This window comes from Centruroides sculpturatus, unplaced genomic scaffold (genome assembly GCF_000671375.1).
Source record: "Centruroides sculpturatus isolate CEXI.00-Female unplaced genomic scaffold, Cexi_2.0 scaffold83, whole genome shotgun sequence".
In the NCBI taxonomy this organism is placed as follows: Eukaryota; Metazoa; Arthropoda; class Arachnida; order Scorpiones; family Buthidae; genus Centruroides; species Centruroides sculpturatus.
In genome coordinates, this window is record NW_019384393.1 from 67,100 (window position 1) to 88,535 (window position 21,436).

At 25.7% G+C, this 21,436-nt stretch overlaps 3 protein-coding genes and 1 long non-coding RNA gene across 4 annotated transcripts in view; all 4 read left to right on the forward strand.

Annotated features, from left to right (window-relative positions):
• Nucleotides 1–991: 991 nt before the first annotated feature.
• LOC111618270 lies at nucleotides 992–5,370 on the forward strand. Its single transcript, XR_002755542.1, has 3 exons — nucleotides 992–1,168; nucleotides 4,391–4,467; nucleotides 5,289–5,370. It is a non-coding gene; the product is annotated as an uncharacterized LOC111618270 (long non-coding RNA).
• A 257-nt stretch (nucleotides 5,371–5,627) lies between these two features.
• On the forward strand, nucleotides 5,628–11,004 carry LOC111618272 (allene oxide synthase-lipoxygenase protein-like). Its single transcript, XM_023359768.1, has 7 exons — nucleotides 5,628–5,692; nucleotides 7,195–7,252; nucleotides 7,380–7,485; nucleotides 8,725–8,816; nucleotides 8,896–9,072; nucleotides 9,210–9,373; nucleotides 10,679–11,004. Exons 1-7 carry the CDS (start codon nucleotides 5,628–5,630, stop codon nucleotides 10,791–10,793), a joined length of 777 nt encoding a protein of 258 aa, XP_023215536.1. The 3' UTR covers nucleotides 10,794–11,004.
• Nucleotides 11,005–14,467: 3,463 nt separating this feature from the next.
• Nucleotides 14,468–18,970, forward strand: LOC111618286. The gene is made up of 4 exons (XM_023359781.1): nucleotides 14,468–14,666; nucleotides 14,814–14,948; nucleotides 17,279–17,401; nucleotides 18,888–18,970. Exons 1-4 carry the CDS (start codon nucleotides 14,652–14,654, stop codon nucleotides 18,936–18,938), a joined length of 324 nt encoding a protein of 107 aa, XP_023215549.1. The 5' UTR covers nucleotides 14,468–14,651; the 3' UTR covers nucleotides 18,939–18,970.
• Nucleotides 18,971–20,104: 1,134 nt separating this feature from the next.
• Nucleotides 20,105–21,436, forward strand: part of LOC111618273 (fibrillin-1-like) — a 26,438-nt gene continuing 25,106 nt past the window's right edge. The window contains exon 1 of the mRNA XM_023359769.1: nucleotides 20,105–20,150. Within this exon, the coding sequence (XP_023215537.1) occupies nucleotides 20,105–20,150 (46 nt within the window). The remainder of the gene's footprint in view (nucleotides 20,151–21,436) is intronic.

Here is a 21,436-nt window from a genome sequence, read left to right on the forward strand (position 1 = left end):
TCCAAAATGAAAAAATCGAGAAAAAACTATGAGTTTTGAAAAATTGAATTTTGAAACAGGGGAGACTATAGTGCCCCGCGCGCTTAACTTCGCGAAAGTAACACTTCGCGCGTAACACTGAGTTAATGCATTTTATTATATTTATTTCAAAATTTCTTGTACGTTTCGTTTCTACTTATGGTATCCATCATTCGTAAAATGATAAAGGTTTTAAGAGAGCTGAGTTTTGTTGGAGGTCCAAAGAAGGGAGGGAATTACGAAAACTTGGACAAACAGGGACAAGGGAGAGGAGAGTAAAAATTACATTTCGTAATTTATGGAAAATTCCTTACAAAAAAATAAAATATTGATAAAATAGAATAACAACTTCGATAATTCCAACATTACATTATATGATTAGGGTGACCATACGTCTCGACTTGTCCGGGACAATCCCGGATTTCTCCCGTTTTTAATCCTCAAAAGTAGAATAAAATTTTAAATCATTTTGTGTCTTCTAATTTATGAGTCATTACATAATAAATTTTTGAAAAATTAATCTAAATTGTAACTTTAGCCATTTTTAAACCCATTTTTTACTCTTAAAAACCGTTTCGCATTTGACAATAAACCATATGGCCATTTTACATGATGTAACCTCGTGTATTTATTTTTATGATCTTAATTTCATTCAAAATATCAGAAATTTTAAATATATTATAACAGCTTAAACATATATTTTTATAATATATATTTTATACATATTGTGTTCTAATTTGTAATGAACACGACATATTCCTTTGCATATTGTAATGAGCAGCGGCTTCGTTCTTATTATGAGAACAGTATAGTAATTAAAATCTACGATAATGTATATAAGTTTACATATTAACGAATATTGGTTGAGAAAACTATCGATAATCTAGAGAATTTGCCATTATTATGATATTTTTTTAGCAAAAATATCTTTTTTGGAGAAATTTATTTTGTAAATGAAAACATCTTTATTAATATGATGAAAATAATAATAATAAATTGTATAAAGTCAATCTCAAACGAATAAATTGATAGAATCCGTAGATTTTTTTTTTTGTTTATCAATGTTGGATGTCAAGAAAATTGGTAAATAAATAAGAAAATGTCACGTTAATTGGTGGCATTATGTTATAAAAGAATTATAAAGGAATTAGTGAGTTTATCTTCTAATTGGCTTAATTAAATGCAATGAAAGTTGTCAGTTAAAATCGAATTTTACTTAATCGTAATAACTAATAATTATTTTTCGAAGCAATTTGATGCATGGCATGTCTTGAGATAAAATCTATAACCATTAAATTATTATTAAATTTAATCATTTGATTAATGTTTATTAGTGTGAAATATCTTAACAAGACCAATAATGAATTTTCAGTGTACAAAGAGCTACCAAAATTTGTAAATCTGACTAAATTATCAGTTATCAGTTTATTAAAATCTTGAAAATATTGTATGACATTTTTAATATAGAATTAAAATTATGAAATAAGTGTATAATGCATTTTGATATTTTGTCGTTCATTTCTTATTTGAGAACTGTGTAAATCATAGATTACATAGTTACTATTATACAAAGTTTACAATTTAAAGAATAAAACACTGATCTCTACAGTTATAAATGGTAATATCTTGTTCTATGGACAGAGCTGTGCAAATAGATGAGTCAGAGAGGCAATTGTCCAAATTAGAAGAAATTTAGTATTCTATAATGTCAAGCCATCCATAAAGGTGTCATAATGTTCATAGAAGTATAAGTATATTGGCACAGTTCTTGGCCAAAATTATTTGGGATAGTCCTGGGTATGGAGATAAAATGTTTCATGCTAAAAGACCCTAAAAGTTTGTTCTTTTATACTAAATTATGATATTACAGAATTGTTATATTTTGAATAATTTGATTATATTTAGCGATAGGTATAAACAACAGTATTTCTTTATTCTTGTTGAATATTTGCTTTATTTTGTCAAAGATATTTGTAAAAAGAAGAAAGTTTCAACTTAACTATTGCTACTTACTGGATAATAACACAATAAACACTGCTTAAATCTTAGGAAATCCAGAATGAAAATTTAATTTAATATTGGAAAATATTTTGACTAACATTTTTGATCAATATCGATCTTCATCAGGTTGCTTACTTTCTATAACTAGACTGTATCAGAAGTATACTGTTACAAATTTTAAAACTAGTATATATTGTTAGATAATGTGAAATATACAATAAACATTTTTTAAATTAAATTAAATTTTTGTTCTAGATTTACTTTGGTGTAAGATGTGTTTATTAAGAAAATAGTTGCTTATTCAACTGTTTTTGAGGATGTTAATTTTTTAAGGAATATTATGTATACATTGATCAATGTATAAATAGGAATATCTTGCTCTATCCCATACACAGTCAATTAAAAACAATCAATGAAAGACAGATAAGGGAAAATAAAATTTTTTATAATAATTACAAATGATTCTTAGAAAAATGAGAAAGATCTTGTAATGACTATAAACTATCTGTGAAAGTTCATTATGTCTGCAGTTTTCTTGAAATTTTTATTCCCCTTCTCCTTCTTGTCCTAGTTTGTCCAAGTTTCCATAAACCCCTCCCCTCTTGATGTCCAACAAAACTTGAACCCCCTTAAAACCTTTATCACTTTATGAATGATAGTTACCATAAGTAGAAATGAAACATACAAGAAATTTTTAATTAAATATAATAAAAATGCATAAACTATATAAAATTTAATGAAATAAATGGGTGTCCACTGAAGCTCAACCCCTTCTCTTGTCCTTGTCTGACTTGTCTTGACCCACTTCTTTCCTTCCAGTGTGGATATCATTTATTGACATCTCCTTTTAGAAAGTATGATTAAATCATATTTTTAAAATTATTTTTTGTGAAAGAACATGGGATATGTCAGAAAAAGAATGTTTATATAGAAAAGATACTAAATGTTTTCAAACATAAATCAAAGCCTTGATATTCAGTTAACCAATAACTTGGTTATTACATATTTAGTAGCATAGTTAAACCTCTAAATAATCCAGTTGTTTAGGTCCAATACTATATACTGTATATCTTTCTGTATATATTTTGCTATTTAATATTCTTTTAATAGAATTTCTATTTTGTTATAAAAGATAGCCAAGTATAATTTTAAATAATGTAAATGATATGTTAGAATATACAGCATATACAGGGTATTCAGAAATTCCTGTTACAAACTTCTAGGACTTGTAGAGGGGAGTAAGTACATAATATTTTGATTAAGTTCCTAATCAAAATATTTTGATTAAGTTCCTAATCAAAATATTATGTACTTACTCCCCTCTACAAGTCCTAGAAGTTTGTAATGGGAATTTCCAAATACCCTGTATATATATATATATTCAATCATATAATCATTGTATTTTATATATATATATAATACAATGATTGATATGTAAACCTGAAATCTGTACATTAAAAATAACAGCTTTTTAGCTGAAATGTTTCAGATTCACATCAAATGAATCTGAAAGATGTAAACATTTTTATGTGTGTGTAGTGTATGTATATACAGAAAAAACTTTATGATTGACAGTCATATTTGAATAACATATAATGTAAAACATACCTTAGTCAACTGTTTTGTCATGAAATAAAAAATTGTTCCATTTGTGTTTCTTGCACATCTCTTCATTTTATATGGAGATATCCCATATAATAAGTGTTCAGTCCCAGGTGAATCACTATTTATGCTAGTAATAACATAGTGATCTCTTCAGGAGAAAGTTTTCAGTAGTTGATCTGTAATGTTAGTTACTGTTACTGCAAATTTTCTAATAAATTTGTTTATGGCAAAAAAATATTATCCAGTTTAGAACAATAATATACAAGTCCACAGTCTGATTATCTTTAAAAATAAAGAAATAAAATAAAATAAAAATTACTGTATACAATAGATTAATATTCTCACCAAATATTGTATAGTAGGACAGAGAATTCACTGAGTCTGGCGTTATAAATGCTTCTTTATCACAAGATTTATGTATTCTGTTCTCCTTCTCAGTATATTCTGTACGTTCTTTTAAAACATTTATTCTCCTGATGATGATAATTATAAATTTGTTGAAAGTTCTTGCAATAAAAAAGCATTTATAACACCGAACTCAGTCAAGAAATTATTTAGCTAGTTGATAAACCAGCTAAAACTAGTGTGGTAGACACTGGACCAATCTATTAATTTATGTTTTATGAATTGTTCTTAGAATACTTTTTATTAAATTGGAATTGGATTTAAATTGGTATTATAAATTCTTATATTATTATAATTAGTATTTATACAGCTGTTATAAAGTTAAAGATGATAAATGCTGTTTTATTATTTCTTATTTTAGTTTGCATGTGCAAAATGAAGTTTACAATGAAACGTGCATATTCAAAAGTATTTTGTCGAAGAATTTTATTTGAAAAAGTAAGTTTGCAAAAATTATATTATATTATATTTTTTACATAGTAATGTAAAAGTAACATCAATTCTTTGTTTTATTTTTTATTACAAATTTATCTATTGAATTTTTTATATGACAAAATTTGAAGGTAGATGAATTGTTGCAGAAATTAACTCATATTATTTTATTTGTGACTTTATCATGTAATTTGTAATATTTATTTATAATAAAATTAATACAAGTGAAAATTATGGAAGAAATTTGACTTATTATTCTACTTGTATTACAGTATTTTTATATAGTTTCTAAACAATAGAAACATAACTAAACAATCGCCTTAAATAATCAGGCTATAACTTCGCTAATTTAATGATATAAATTAATAAATTATTGAAATTATAATTATTAATTCAGTTAAGAGATTGCACATAATGTCTACTTCTAGTAGCAAATTACTTAGTATTAATCATTAAATTAGCAGAGTTATATCCTGATTATTTAAGGTAATCATTTGGTTATGTTTCTATACATAATCAATATACATATCAGGCTTCATGTTTGATATACTTATGTTTCTGAACAATATTAAGATTATATATTTAATTTTAATATTTTTGTATTTGTCAAATTTTATTAATTGAGTAATTATTATTATTTTTTTTATTTATTTTTTTTTGTTTTTAACAGGACAGGCACTACTAATCTTTTGCATTACCTAATAAATTGATTAAAAAAATAAAGAATTATATCAAATGTAGAAAAACAGTTCTATTTACAGTATTTGAAATTTTTTAATTTTGTAAACTTTTTATATCTTATTAACAAAAACTGTTTCTGTTTTTAGTTAACAAAGCAGAAATAATTTCCTGAAAATAATAACATAAGAATTTTCATGACATCACATATGGAGATCTCATAATTACAAAGTAAGATTGTAAATTAAATTATTTTATTGCAAAACAGTTTACAAAGTACAATCTCTATATTTTCAGACTTATACAATTATCTCCATGTTATTCATGGAAGACAGATGTATCAGATCAAAATGGTTGTGATTGTAGTTTTGTAAATTGTGCACTGATAGTCTAAATTTAATTTTTTTATGCTTAATTTTAATATATTAATAAACTAGGTATAGTTTGTTTTCTCTCCAAGTACTGTATGAACAAAGAATTGAGATGAAATGCTAGCAAGTCAGTATTATTGTTTCGGGGCCATCTATGATGATCACTTGCTGCTACCATGGCGGTAATGTCATCATTGGCATAAAAAGGAGTTTAAAAAATTGCACATGTTTCTGCTATCAACCTTGGACATTATCACTTTGATCCATTGTGTCTCGAAAATAAAATCATGGACCCCTGATTTTTATTATATTTTTTATTTCCTCATTTCATATTATGTAAAATGACAAGGTTTAATCAAAATTGATCAATCAAATTTTGAGAATGAACTCAATTCTATAAACCACATAGAAGAATTTTTGCAAATATGCCACTGTAAATGCACATTTAATATATTGTTTTAAATTGTGTATTTAATTGCAATATATATTAATTTATTGTTTGAAGAAACGAATATTTTTGTTTAAAAAATTTTAAACTTTAAGTTTATTAATAAACATATTCAAAATGTAAAAGGAAATATTCTAGAATTTATTTTTAATTCAGAGCCTTAGCTACAAGTGGGTTATGAAGTGGCTAGATCCCTCAACATAGTCAGCAGTGCCCATATGCAGTATAAATAATATGCTTTCACTTTCTTCATATAAGCTGGGCTACTGTTATGTGTTTTACACTTGGACTATAGCTAATAAGTTTACTGGTACTGGCTGGAAAACAGAAAAATAGCAGTCAGAATTTTTCAGCTTGTCCCTGGCCCCACTGATTTATTTAGTTTAAATATCATATAATAATATAAATTTTATTAACATTGTATAAATTTATTACACTGTGATGTGACAAACATATCNTAATAATAAACAATATTTAGTGTAAAGAGTGTATATTAAACATCAGTTGCATTCTAAAATTAGCTTCTAAAATTGAATGAAATCAAATAAAACATTTAACCATTATTATCATTTCTGCAAATTAGACATTTGACACTTTATCTAAAAAGAAAATTTGAAAGTGAAGTTCTTGTTAAAATAAAAATCTTTCCAGGATTTTAATGTTTAAAAACTATTTGATAAGTAGAAAGTTTCCAGTCTATTTTGAGATTAAGTATACTTTATAATACTTTGAATAATTAGTTATTTGGGATGTAATAATTTTTATTTGTTTAAATAATTGTTAACTTTTTGAATAGTTAAGTTATTTTACATAGCATTTTTCTATTATTTCATTGAAAGGATGTATGTGAGAATTTATAACAGTTTATAAATGTATTCTCTTCATATATAAGAGAAACAGATTAATTTCAGATTAAATAAACAGATTAAATAAAACTGAAAGATAAGTTTAATTTTAGTCTATTAAAAATATTTGCATAGAATGTTATTATTAATAAAAATTTGATTCATTTACTTTGAAAATAAATTTAATTCAAACACTATTATATAAACACTATATGAATCAGAATAACATTATTAACTAATTAAAAGCTTTTATTGGAGAAAATTTAATATCTATTAAAATATTTTCTCATAATTTACTTTTTGTTTAAGATAAANAATTGTGCCTAAGTTTTGGATCATCTTTGCATTTTTAAAATATATTTTTAATGAAAATATCATGTTTCCTATGTAGATTTTTCAATTGGAAATTCGAGGAGATAAACATACCAAAGGAAATCGAATCGAGGGGCGTAAGTCAATTGGAATTTTTTGTTTTGTTAAAAAATCAATAATAACGATCTCGAAGAACGCGTTCATAATTATTATCTCCACTTTTATTATAAAGAACTAATACATATATATATTATTATTTTTCAGGTTAATGATCCTGGTGTGCTTCCTTATTATCCGTATCGTGACGATGCCACGGCTTTATATGATAGCATTTTCGATTATGTTGGAAAAATAGTTAAAAATCATTATGGTAAACCATATTTTCTAATTAATTATATGCCTATAAATCTGTATTATATTAATAAAAATTAATATAGTCTAAATTTTTAAAAATTTTATCNGCCAAAGTGACATCAAGGATATGTGGAAACTTCATCACGACAATGTGCCAAGCCACAGCGCCTTCATTGTCAACAATTTCCTGATCAGGACCCACACCCCATTGGTTTCACAGCCACCTTACAGTCCTGACCTGGCTCCTGCTGACTTTTTTTTGTTCCTCACTTAAAAGGGGACATGAAAGGGAAACATTGGGACATGATTGAAAGCATCAAGGCTTATATCACATCAGCCCTAAAGGAGATTCCGGAGAAGGCCTTCCAGAATGCCTTCCAGGCCTCGAAACACTGCCTTCACAAGTGTATTGATGCAGGAGGGTTCTATTTCGAAGATCTTTGACTAACTGTAAGAATATATTCAATAAATGATTTTTTATGAATTTGGTCACATTACTTAAGGAACACATCTTGTAGATCCCCTTATATATTTTTTATATGAATTTGCATAAGAAAACATAATGTAAGATAAACTCTAAGTGATTAATTTGATTTCAAGCATTCTAATTGAAAATGTAGTAAGAATAATGCAAATGTTAAAATAAATTGATCAACACATCCAAGATCAATGCAAACAGATTGACAAAGTCAGAATTTAATGATAATTTAATGGTATCAATATAGATATACATTAAAGTAAGGGTGGATATGTCAATGTCTATTGAGCAGTGCATAAGCTGTAGAATCTAATAGTGTTAAATTCAATCAAATATGGTAGGCAGTCAACTTCAAACTTTGCATTTTTAATGTAAATCAGCATTTCTGAATAGTAATATGTCTTCATTATTAATTAACAAATTAAGCATCTAAAATTTTTAAAAATTTTATCAGAAATATACATAGGGCCTATATACACACATACACAGTCGAACCTCCACTAACGGCCACTTCTAAACGGCGGTCATTTCTTTTTGAAATGCATATAAAATAACCTCCCAAAACGGCCATTTTTATGCTCTCGTCAGTGCAGTGGGCGTTGTTCATAGGTTTGGCTGTACATACATAACTCTAATATGTAGTCTATAAGTAAAGCATGGCTTTAATTTCTACATCTAAACATTCGAAAATCTAATTTATAAATAACCGATGATCTAGGACATACAGATAATCACTACAATAGAAAAAAAGTCCTCAAATTTTAAATTTATCTACAGATTATCCAGAGAAAATATCGCAAGATATAGAATTACAGAACTGGAGGAAGGAACTCGTGCGAGAAAAGAAAGACGGAGGATGTCAACTACAAGTATAATTTTTAATACTACATACTATTTTATTTGAAAAAGGGCGTTTAGGCCTATATAAAAACAAATTTAATTTAACAGGGAGTACCCGGAACTGAAAATGGTTTCGGTAGCAGACTCCAAATCACCGACACTATTACGAGTATTATCGCTAACTGTACCATATTTCACGCAGCTGTTGACATACCTCAATTCGAGGAATGTGCTTTTGTACCAAATTATCCTTTACTATTGACGGGTCCTATACCTAGAAGCAAGGTAAAATATACTTTAATTCGACTTAAATTATAGAAAAAAAAAACCGAAATTCTGGTTAAAGTTTAAGTTAAAAGTTACATTATGTTTGCGTTTGTGATAAATAAAAATTTCTTCTAAGTTTAGTATTCAATTTTTAGAGTGCTTTATCGGAAAGTGAAATCGTCGAACAACTTCCGAATGTTTGCACCATTAAGGAAATTATTAATGTTGTGAAAATTTTAAGTGGAGATAACAAAAGTCGCTTAGGATACTCGAAAAGTGTTTACCTCTTGCAAGAAAATGATATTTCCGCACATAAAGAGTAAGTAAAATATGTTTTGATAAGACGAGTACGAATATTACGTTAACGAGCCGAATCAGCAAGATTTTCAATCATCATCTCCCAATGTTTGCACGTCATATTTTAGAAAATATATTTGCATTATCCCATTTAACATTTCCTATAAGAGTAACGTACTTTACCAATCAAAAAGCAAAAAATAATCGAAGAATTAAGTTTTTTTTCCTTCAAATATTCTCTACAAAACTTTAATTCACTCTATCGGCGATATAGAAATCGTATAAATCATGATGTGCAGTTTATCTAGAATGCTGGAAGTATTGAAAAAATGTTGACTTATCGCGGGCCAACATTTCTATACAAAACTTCCTATCCTACCAAATAGTTTCGCCGCGATCTATGGCATGTGACCAAGCACGTCATATGCCGAAATTTTATTATTCATTCTCGCTACTCTAAAGGTATAAGAACGAACAGGAATTTCTCGCACAACTTTATGGCTAGATGATATTAACGGAAAGTTCACATTATTAGTTGTGGTTTACCTCGTGTTCCGGTTCAACACCGATTAAATGCATTTTTATTTTTTTGAATTTCTTTTTATAACTTTTTGATTTTTTTTATCAATGTTAAATTCATAACCTAAAGTTGTTTTTTTAAATACAGAAATTGAAGTATTTTAAATGTGCAAAAATTTTACTTTATGATTAGATACATTTATATTAATCTACGATAATTTTATGTATTAATCGCAAGTATAATGAGCATAAAATATTCAATGAAACTCTACTAGTAACGGGATGCATATTTAAATAATATACTCAAATCTCGATATAACGCCAATGAGTACTTGTGAACTGGTCTTCCCCATAGATAGATACTAATAAGTATCTATGAATTAAACATAATAATGTTTGCAATGCAAAACTGTATCACCAGATTACGTGAGGTTTCAAACCTCATTACTTCTTACAATTCCAATTGTTTGAGGTACTTCAAGTTTAATGCCACACTCGATTGAGTGTCAATTTCAGAGGTGAAACAAAGTTTGACTTTATTTAGATATTCTAATTTGTATATGTTATACATTCATAATAGCATCATATAAAATAACTGTTATCTTTTAAATATAGACTCAGGTTAATTAAAAATTTTATAAACAGTTTTAAAAAATGTTAACAATATTAAATGTATTTGTTATACATTCATAATAGCATCATATAAAATAACTGTTATCTTTTAAATATAGACTCAGGTTAATTAAAAATTTTATAAACAGTTTAAAAAAATGTTAACAATATTAAATGTATTTGTTGTCACTTTCAGATTTCTGGAAGAGCTTTCTTATTTAATAAATTCATTCAAGAAACGTAACGAATATCGAAAATATGCTTACACTTGGATGAATCCCGAAGTTATACCCGATCATATTATTGCATGATTTATACTACAATAAAAGCCAATGCGGTATTAATCCGTCGATAAAAATTATATATCTTGTAATAATTTTAATATTTTCAACTGGAACTGGAAACTTTAAATTGATTTCACGTTATAATTCAATAAGTATATATAATGTATTATTTATAAATATGATAGAAGTTATTTAAAAAATAAAGGTGTTAAGTCAAGTAGTGCCATCTTTCGGACTAAAATTAAAACCTTTTCTCTCCCCTCGGACTAAAATTAAAACCATTTATTAAATCTTAAATATTAAAAAAAAACCCCTTCTTAAAAAATAAATTTCAGACAACGTGAATAAAGAGACTTATGAAATGTACAGTTATTTTTATTTCTGCATTTTCGATAACAAATTTTCTATAGTAATGTTTTAGTATAGTATAGTAATGCTTTTTACCTGTCTCCTTAAAAATAAATTTTGTTTACCCATTATATTTTTAAGAACTACATAAAAACGTAACAGTTCACATGGGTAGAAATTTAAATAAATTGTGACATTACGTACAAAGAAAAAACATATAAAGATAGAATATCTTTGGAATGCTTATATATAAATGTTAAATTACTGTCAGAAATAAAAACCAAATTTAACCAACTTGACAATATATTGCATTTTATATAGATCTTAAGCCATTATTGTCTTCTGTTAGACAAAAACATAAAGTAAATATGTTCAAACTTATATGCAAAGAGAAATATTTAAGACTAGTATTTTCATTTCTTTTTAATTTTAAAATGACAGCAGATTTTGTGGATGATAAAATCCACTATTTAAAATGGCACTGAACATGTTTTAATACTGATTTGCATTAATAATGCAAACTTTGACGAATTCTCATTTATGATTTTTCAAATCTTTATAAAATTATTATTTACAAATCAGTGGAAGACTGGTTTGAAAGGCTTAACAAAATATATTGAATAATAAAGAAAAATCACAAATTTCTATCAATACCATCAATTTTATTTACTCAACATTTGAAAGCCAATAATTTAGCTTTTTAGAATAAAATAACTGTTCTAAACTTGCAATACAATGCCTTTTAAATTATAAAACCAGTCATTCCCAATAATATCTGTTACAATATTCAGAACATTTTTCTAATTGTTTTTGATTTATGAACTTATAATAAATAAATTTAGCACAAGTGCTTTAATATTTTAATATAATGAGTTATCTTATTATAACAGACTGTGAATGCATTTCATTATGTTTTGTTTTTTGCAATTAAAACGTTTTATTAATAACATTTCATTTTTACCTTAATTAATGAGGTTTTTTTTATGTCTGATTTTCCAAACATTTTTAATATGGAATAAATTTATTTATATGATTAAGTATTGATAACAGTTTAACAGCAAATTGAATTAACAATTTAACAGCAAATTAAATCCAAATTGAATAAATATTCAGTATCAGACATAATTTGTTAAGAGAATTTATTTATTAGATTTATTATATGCTAGAAAATGTTAATATGACAATCACAAAATCAAAAACCTGTAAAAATGATTAAAAAAAAACTCACATTAGCAAATGTTTTTCTCCATTTCTGCTGGTTTTTGGTTTTGTGACAGTAGTTTATTTAAAGTTTAACAAGTATTTACCAATTATTATCTGTTAGTATTTTCATAATTCTGTATATATGGAAAACATCTAATAAATTAAATTGTTGATGTATAAACAAAAATTTGTTTATATTTTATGTATTTTGTATCTTTTAATATATTAATTGTTTTCCTCAAAATGATTCTGTTAAGAAAATATTATAAAATATAAAATATTCAAGAAAGTATTTACAAAACCTAAGATAATTAATATATCTTAGGTTTCTTAGATACTTTGCTGAATATTTTATTATAGTTTATAATATTTTGAAGAATAAATAAAAATTATGGTTAAGTAGTTAATCAAAATATAGGAATAAATCAGTTAATTCTTTATAGATAACTGTTAAAACAGTTTAATAAGATCTTACTTTTATCTGTTAGAATATGAAGCTGAATTACAGTTAACTGTAGGATATTTTTAATTGTTAATTTCAATTTATTATTTAGAATGGTTGTTATAATTATTGAAATGTGTACATTATCCTAATAAAATTAAAATAATTATTTATACTGTTACTTATAAAACAATCAGAATATATATTAGAAAATTAAGAGTGTTGTTATTAAAAACTTTACTTAATTGGCTATGTATATTATATTTAACTCACTATACTATACTATATATAATGTTTAATTTTAATTTATTGAAATTAATTAATGAAACAATAATTTTAAATCAGAACTTTTGTCAACTTATTTTCAAAATTAAAATAAATTGTGAAAAGTTTTGTATTGATTTTTTTTTTTTATTGAGATTGTGATTATGAATGTAGTAAAAAGTTTAATTAACGGATAAAGGAAAAGGAAGAGGGTTTGTCCATTATCATTATTCTTAGAAAACATATCTATTGATTCCTTTTTAACTGAATGATAATAAAAATAAACTATTTTATGATATTGCTTTCTTATTTACATTTTAACAAGATCTTATTTTATTTATATTAAAATGATTTATTCTAAATTTTTTTAAGTTTTTTAAAAAAAGGAATTGTACATTTTTCCAAATTTATGATGATAAAATTTTTTAATTAAAACTTCCTTTTTGATCAAGTTTTAATATATTCTTATAATTATTTTCAATGTAGATTTAAGTTATTTATTTAAATAAATTTTAATTTTTTGAATTTACTAATAAATATCAATATAATTATTAAATATTTTACAATTGATTTGAATGTTCTTATTTATATTATTGGTAATATCATGTTTTAATTTTAATAGTATGAATATGATTATAGTCACTTTATTTTTTTAGACCAATTATTATAGTTTAATTCATTATTNTTGCCATTTTCCATTAATTGTGATGAGGAATTCAAAAATGTAATAAAAAATGGGGATCCATGACTTTGTTTTTATGATATAAGGCTATGGCATAAGCACACATGACTTTGTTAGATGATGTTCCACAGTCATTAGCACAGCTTCTATGGGTTTACAGAATTGTGTTTATTCTCAAAATTTGATGGGCTGATTTTGATAATACTTTGCCATTTTCCATTAATTGCAGTGAGGAATCCATAAATGTAATGAGGGTCCATTTAAATGTAAAGAATAGAAGTCTGTGACTTGGTTTTTAATGTACAGAGGTATTAAAGTGACAATATCCATGCTCTCTGATGTGACTGAGTGCCCCTAATAGAATTTAGGCCTAAGAGTCAAAAATAACAGCATCATGTGTGTCTAGTGGAAAATAAGCACAAAAAATGAACAAAACACAAGAATAAAGCAATCGATGGTGATTGCTTTGTTTTTGAATCATTTCTTTATGTTGGCAAGTGCAAGGATTCTCTCTTCATACTCTGCCTATGCAAGGATTGTGTCTCCCATGGCCAGCAGGTACAAGGATCACCTCTTCTGTGCCTAACAAATGTAGTGATCACTTCTTTCTTTCCTGTTCTGCATCAATTCTATTGCAATATGACAAAGTGACAATGTCCTAGTTAAAAATTTATGTACTAAAATGTATTAACACATTTTAAATAATTAAAACAGCTAATAGACTTTATCAAATTTTTAATTTTAACCATATAAATGTTTAGAAATGCATTGTCATATTAAAATGTAAATACATGGAGTGTAAATGTATTTTAAAATGTGTTTAATATTTTGGTATTGTTTTCAGATATAAATGAATGTGATGAAAATGCTTGTCCAAGCAATAGCATATGTATCAATACAATAGGTTCTTACAAATGTGATTGTGAATATCCTTTAATTTGGCAAAATGATCAATGTTACTGTAAGTAAATTAATATCAATCATTATAATATCAATTTGATAAAAACATTTCAAATATAATTTAATTTTTCAGATATAATTGGATTAAATAAAAATTATATTAATGATGATTAATATGTAAATACCATAATTGTTTTTTCATTTGCAGTACTTGATATTGATGAATGCAGTGAAAATGATTTACTTTGCCCTAATAATACTATTTGTATCAATACTGTTGGCTCCTATGATTGTTATTGCCCTTTTGGTTATTATGGAAATGAAAATGGAACATGGTGTGAAGGTAAATAACTTATATAAACATGCATGCACATAATAAATATTATTATTTAAATTTTAATAGTAACTGATTTATTACTATTACTTCATTAACATTTTTGAATTTGCCACTACTTTTTCCTGTTATTTTGTTTTCTGCAGTCTATAATTTTTATGCATTTTATGAAAGATTCTCTAAGAGAACAAAATCATTTGAATAACTTCTTAACTCATTTGAATAGTCCATCTTAGTTTGTTTTTTTTTCCTTATTAGTTTGATACATAGTTCCGTATGTTTCTTTGAACTGGGCAATTTTTTATAAACCTTGAATTAAACACAATTCAAATCAGAATTATTTTCAATATTTTTTATTTCATCATATGAAACGTTTTACACTTTTTTATTATAAAACCAAGTTAATATAAAATTTGAACAGATGAATAAAAATAATTTTATGTAGTTGATTTTTCAAAGATGGATCAATCCAGATATTTTGGGTCCAGCTAGCACTCCCTGTCTTCCCATTGTTGGCCTAGTTAAGTGTGATGGGAATGATTGCAAAGCCCTTCTTAGTTTTTGTAGGATGAAAAGAATTAAAAATGACTTGTCAGAAGATGAAATTTTAAAATCTCTGTACATATCAATATACCCAATCTCTGTTTTATAATCATGCAAATTGAGTTCAACAATAACTTCTGACATATCTAAATGACAAAATTATGATTTCCATTCATTAATTTATGACATAAAATCATCATAATAAACAATAACAGCAAACTAAAATAAACAATGTAAATATGTGAAAATAAATTATTACAGCTTAGTGTGAAGTATTGTAAATTAATTCTATTAGTGATTAGAGAATAAACATAAAATGAGCAATTGTAAAAAATAAAAATAGATACTTTTTTTTTACAAGCAGCTATATTCTATTAAAATATTTATCATACATAATTTAAATATTTCATCCAAATACCTTTTTCTTATATTATAAATTAATAATTATGATTTAGAAAATTGATTGCTAAAATATTCTATAGATTGATATTCATGCCAAATATTGTATAGTAGGACAGAGAAATCACTGAGTTTGGTGTTATATACAGTGGTACCTCAGGATACGAACGCCCCAGCATACAAAATTTTCAGGATACGACATGAAATTCGATCATCTTTTTGCTCCGCGATACGAACAAAAATTCACCATACGACATTACATTAGTTTGCATTTTTCATTTGTTTTCCTTACTACAGTTATTTTTTTTAATGTATTACTTGGCTTTAATTTGAGTATGTTTTTCGCATTGGAACGAATTATTTGGTTTAACATGTAATCGTATGGGAAAAGTTGATTTACCTTACGACATTTTCGTGATACGATCTCAGTTTCGGAACGGATTAATTTCGTATCTTGAGGTACCACTGTAATGCCAAACTCAGTGATTTCTCTGTCCTACTATGATTGCTAAAATTGAAATGTTTTGAAGGGTTATGAAAAATGTTAGAAAATATTTTTTTTATTACTCGTAGAGAAAATATTTATTTATAAAACTGAAGATATTTGTTGTCCAAATTCATTCTGAAATATGACTATTGCTGAGGACCCATGAAGACTATGAAAGATAATTAGGATAGTCAAGAAATCAATTAGTCTTTTTAGTAATTAAATTATCAAAATATATATTCACTTGTCCTCAATTTTTGATTCATCTACTCAAATTTCTGAAAAATGGTAATCTTTAGTTTCTATGTCAAATAGCCCCTCTTTTTAACAAATTCAATATAATGCTAATGGAATTATTGATATGATTAAAATCTTTAACTACTATTGTATATTATTGTAAGTTGTTGTTGCTAATTTTATAGTTATAATTAAAACTTTTATTACACTATTAGGAGTAATTATTCTATTCTTCTAATTTAGGTTATTATTTACAATTTACATTTTCTATTTTTTTAATTTTCTGACATATTTTATTATTAATCATATAGAAAATTAAATGATACAACTGGATTAAATATTGGGCTAGAGCTTGGATTGGCAGTTACTCAAGCTGTATTATTTGATCATTCTTTTATTATTGTTTTACATTTACATATTACAAATTTACAAATTTCATTTTTAGTCATTTCTATGTTAGAACTAATATAATTAATGAAAGAATTAACACTTAATTAAAATTTTTAACAGAATAGTATTTAATTTAACAAAAATAATTTATATGCATTTTTTATTTTTCCATATTAGTAGTATTTAATATTTATTTGCTTTTAGAATATTTTATTTTTTTCTTAAAATTGAAAATAAATAATAATATAAAATATTAATGACTTGAAATTCATTATTTTAATAGATATTGATGAATGTTTGGATGATATTCCTAATTGTAGTCCTGATGCTACTTGTTTCAATACTCCTGGATCTTATGAATGCCACTGTAAATCTGGATTTACAGGTTCAGGATTTGAATGTACAGGTATATTTGTATTCACAGTGTTCACTATGTAATAGAGTGAACTAAAAGATTCATTAGAAAATAAATTAGTATAATTTTATCCAAATATTATTGAAAATAATTTGTATTGATCAAGTTTATAGTAGAAACAGTTATAAAAGTAATAAAAAGTGATATTAATATATTAAAATTTTTTAATTTTTCCATTATAATATTTATTAGACAGTTTTAATTAAATTACTTATTTCATTCATAAAAAATTTCATTTTAAGTAAAATTTATATAAATTTCATTTTTTTTTTTTTTTTGAAAGTTTATCTATATAATGAAGGAAAGCACAGGGTGTTGGAAAAAACTAACAGATTGCAGATACCCTTATTTATTTTAGGAAAATTGTCCTAATTAGTGAGCAAACTTAAAAAGATTTCTCATCTTTAAGAAATCTCAATATGTGCATCATGCATTACTCTTACAAATTGAAATGATATTCAATTTTTCTTGTTGTTTCAAGTGTTAGATAACATGTCTTGAGTGACAGTTTTGATTGTGTTTATTATGCAACCTTTTAATATTTCAATATCTGTAATAGGTGTTTGATAAACTATGTCCTTAAAATAACCCAAAAAAAAGTTTGAAGAGGATATGTTTGAAAAGGTGCTAGGGTGAAAACTAATTTGGTCCATCTTGCCTCATCTATCACTTAGTAAAAACTTTTTAATAAATTTCTACTTGCAGCAACAACAATGCCCTGTGTTTTTGTAATGCAGGAAAAACTTTTTTAAGTTTTGCTGATGATTACTGAAAACCATATGTATTTATCTATTTCAGTTAAATACATAATATTTTTTGTAATCCATCAGTTCTTTTTCAAATACCATGTATTTCCTATTCCTTAATATAACACTTAAAATTTTGCAAGTGATTCCTGCATGATACCATTATATATATGAACATTTTTAAAGGGAAATTTCTAATTTCAGTCAGCTACTTATTTATAGTGTGGCATATGTTAATTAATGTTTAATTTAAAAATTTAATTTTTTTATGAATTTAACAAAGTCAAATTTTGCCTGTTTTTAACTTTTTAATATTCTTGCTAATAAAAACTATTTGAGTTGAATTATACTAATAAATATACAAAAAAATACATTATTAATGTTTACATGCAAAAAATATTCTTCAAGAAAATGCAAATATAAATGATAATTATTGCTATATAATGGAGAAGAGTACAAAATATGTATAAATATAATTCATAAATTTCTTTATTATATTAATAGTAAAAAATTTTTAAATTAATAAATATATAATTAAATTAATTTTAATTTTTTCTTCCATCTTAACTAAAATTACAATGAAAATTAAGAGATTAATGTTGACAAAGAGATTAGTTACTTAAGTAAATTAATTTTATTTATTAAAACACAGAGATAATGTATAAATATAAATAATTATTTATATTTATTTAATTATTCATTTATTATTGTACTTTTATTTATTTTTACAGATGTTGATGAATGCAGTGAAAATAAACATGTATGTAGTCATATCTGTATAAATTTTCCTGGAGGATTTGTTTGTAGTTGTCAGGATGGATATATTTTANATAATCATTTGGTAATAAAACTGTAAGAGAAATTGTGAATGCGTTAAATTTCTTTCATTCCGATTTCAAATTTTAATGAGTAAAAGAAAACGTTTTCATTGTTCGCAATTATTGATTTGACATTAAAATAACATAACTTGCGTCATTTAAATTGTTTATCGTGCTTATTATTATCCTACGCTTATTGATTTTTAAATTAATCACTCGTCGACGTTAGTACCCGTAATTTCAAGTGGTCGTCACTACAAAGTAGGTATTTAAAGAGGTGTTCAAGTCGGAATAAAATACGATTTTCGAGTCAGAAATTTTATTATTTTAAAAAAGTGCAAATTTAATTTAAAATCGTTTCAAGAAGAATTTCCTGCAAAATAATTGACTTTATAAAACAAGTACGTGGTGTCCAGCAGATGACGTTAAAAATGTAATGCTTTTTCTATGGAAAATTCCTTTCCCAAAAAATCTCGAAAACGGAAGCAGATAGAAACAAACAGAATTTTACGTTAGAATTCTATTTAATTCTTCTGTTAACTTACGGTTCAGAATTTACAATACAGAATTTTTTAATTTTTAAAATCGTTGGAAATTAACGAATTCGATTGTCAAAATTCTGAGCCATACGTTAATGGAATTAAATAGAATTCTAACGCAAAACTGTTTGGTTCTATCGGCTTCCGTTTTCGATATTCCCATAGAAAAAGCATTACAGTTTTAACGCCATCTGCTGGAAATCGCCTGTATAACCGAAGAGGTTGCTAATAGGTCTACAACATAATAATAATAAAAATAATAAATAAAAATACAACACTCATTACAGTTTTAGAAATTAAATGCAACAGTGGAGAACAACATCTCAAACTTCTTGACACACAAAAAAAAATATACATAAGGCTAAGTATTTTCTAGGAATTCATTAAGTCTATTTTGGTTTTGTCTGATCTCATGTGATGTACACGGATGAAATAAAAACTGTATGCATTTATACAAGTGCAGCTAAATCACATATAGAAATTACATAAAAACACTTGCTCCAATGACATTCAAATGGAGTTTGGCCTAGAAAAAGATAAAACACTTCATATTGAAAAATGAATTCTGAATAAAAATCATTCCACTCAGAAATGGAGATATCACTGACATATTCATTTGGACACATAAGTCATTCTGGTATTGACATATTCATTTGGAGTTGTACATTGGACACACACAGAACTAGGACACAACTCCAAAGGAAAATACAAACAATATTAATAATAAAACAACAAATACCACTCTAAATCATCTGTAGAAAGTTATTGGGTTCAAGACCAGACAGAACTAGAGTGGACTTAATAAATCTCCCTGAAAAATGTCTTGCCTTATATATATTTCATTTATTTTAGTGTATTTGTTGTGAAGCCTGAGATTTAGTGTTGTTCTCCAGTGTTGTATTGTTCTCTAGAAATGCTATGAATTTTGTGTATATTTTGTATATATGTAGTACAGTAGAGCATTGATTATCTGAATACAAACCAACTGAAACATCAATTAACCAAAAGCATTCCAATTGGCAATTGCTAGTGCTGTGGCGCTGCAGCACTCTCTCCCTCCCTGCCAACCTAAACTGAAGTCCTACTTTAATGTACTACTTTATGTAAGATATGTATTTGTAAGACACATAATACAAAATATATACAATACAGTTTTGTGTTTAATATATTTTTTCGTAAATGATCAATTATCCAAACAACCCCAGTCCCGAATTGTTTCAGATAATTGATGCTCTACTATATTTGTAATAAGCATATGTGTAGGATGCTGCAAATGCTTTCCTCTTCAGCCTTTCATTGCATTTTTGGCTCTGCTGAGGAAACTTCTGTCTTCATCTCATCTGCAATTTTGCAGAACTTTGCTTGAGTAGACTTGTTCATCTGGGTTCTTTCTTGTTGAAGCCTGATGACGTCTTCCAGTTTTCTTTTAGACAATGCTATTATTCTTTAGAGAAATAGTAACTGGAATAGAGATAGGACTTCTGAATTAAATTTTCATGAAGTGCACAATGGATCTTTTAGATCAAAGTACTTTTGGCTTGTCCCCATTTTTTTAGTCTACAGTCTAATATTGAAATATTATTTTTTTCTTAATGTGAATTTTATTATTTAATTTAATAGTATAATATTCTGTTAACCATATATATATTTTTATTTATAAGTAACTACAGTAGAGCGTCGTTTATCTGAATCAATTGGGGACTGGGGTTGTTCGGATAACTTATTTTTCGGATAACCGATTATGTACGAAAAAATAAATTAACCTATCCCATGTTGAAATTTTTCTCCATTGCATGTGTCTTCACGTTGAATTTTCGTCGATGTTAAGCCTAATGTAAACTTTTTAAAATAATAACCGTGGCTATTGTATCGTTAAAAATTATTTCTTTATTTTTTACAAACAAAATAAATATATTGAAAAAT

What these genes read in the sequence shown, in the direction of transcription:
- LOC111618272 (XM_023359768.1), top strand. Translation starts at nt 5,628, where the DNA reads ATGCTAGCAAGTCAGTATTATTGTTTCGGGGCCATCTATGATGATCAC. An exon ending in CACTTGCTGCTACCATGGCG is followed by an intron (nt 5,693 to 7,194) that starts GTAATGTCATCA and finishes TTTCCTATGTAG; the next exon opens with ATTTTTCAATTGGAAATTCG. An exon ending in AGGAAATCGAATCGAGGGGC is followed by an intron (nt 7,253 to 7,379) that starts GTAAGTCAATTG and finishes ATTATTTTTCAG; the next exon opens with GTTAATGATCCTGGTGTGCT.
- LOC111618286 (XM_023359781.1), top strand. An exon ending in AAATGGAACATGGTGTGAAG is followed by an intron (nt 14,949 to 17,278) that starts GTAAATAACTTA and finishes TTATTTTAATAG; the next exon opens with ATATTGATGAATGTTTGGAT. An exon ending in TTCAGGATTTGAATGTACAG is followed by an intron (nt 17,402 to 18,887) that starts GTATATTTGTAT and finishes TTATTTTTACAG; the next exon opens with ATGTTGATGAATGCAGTGAA.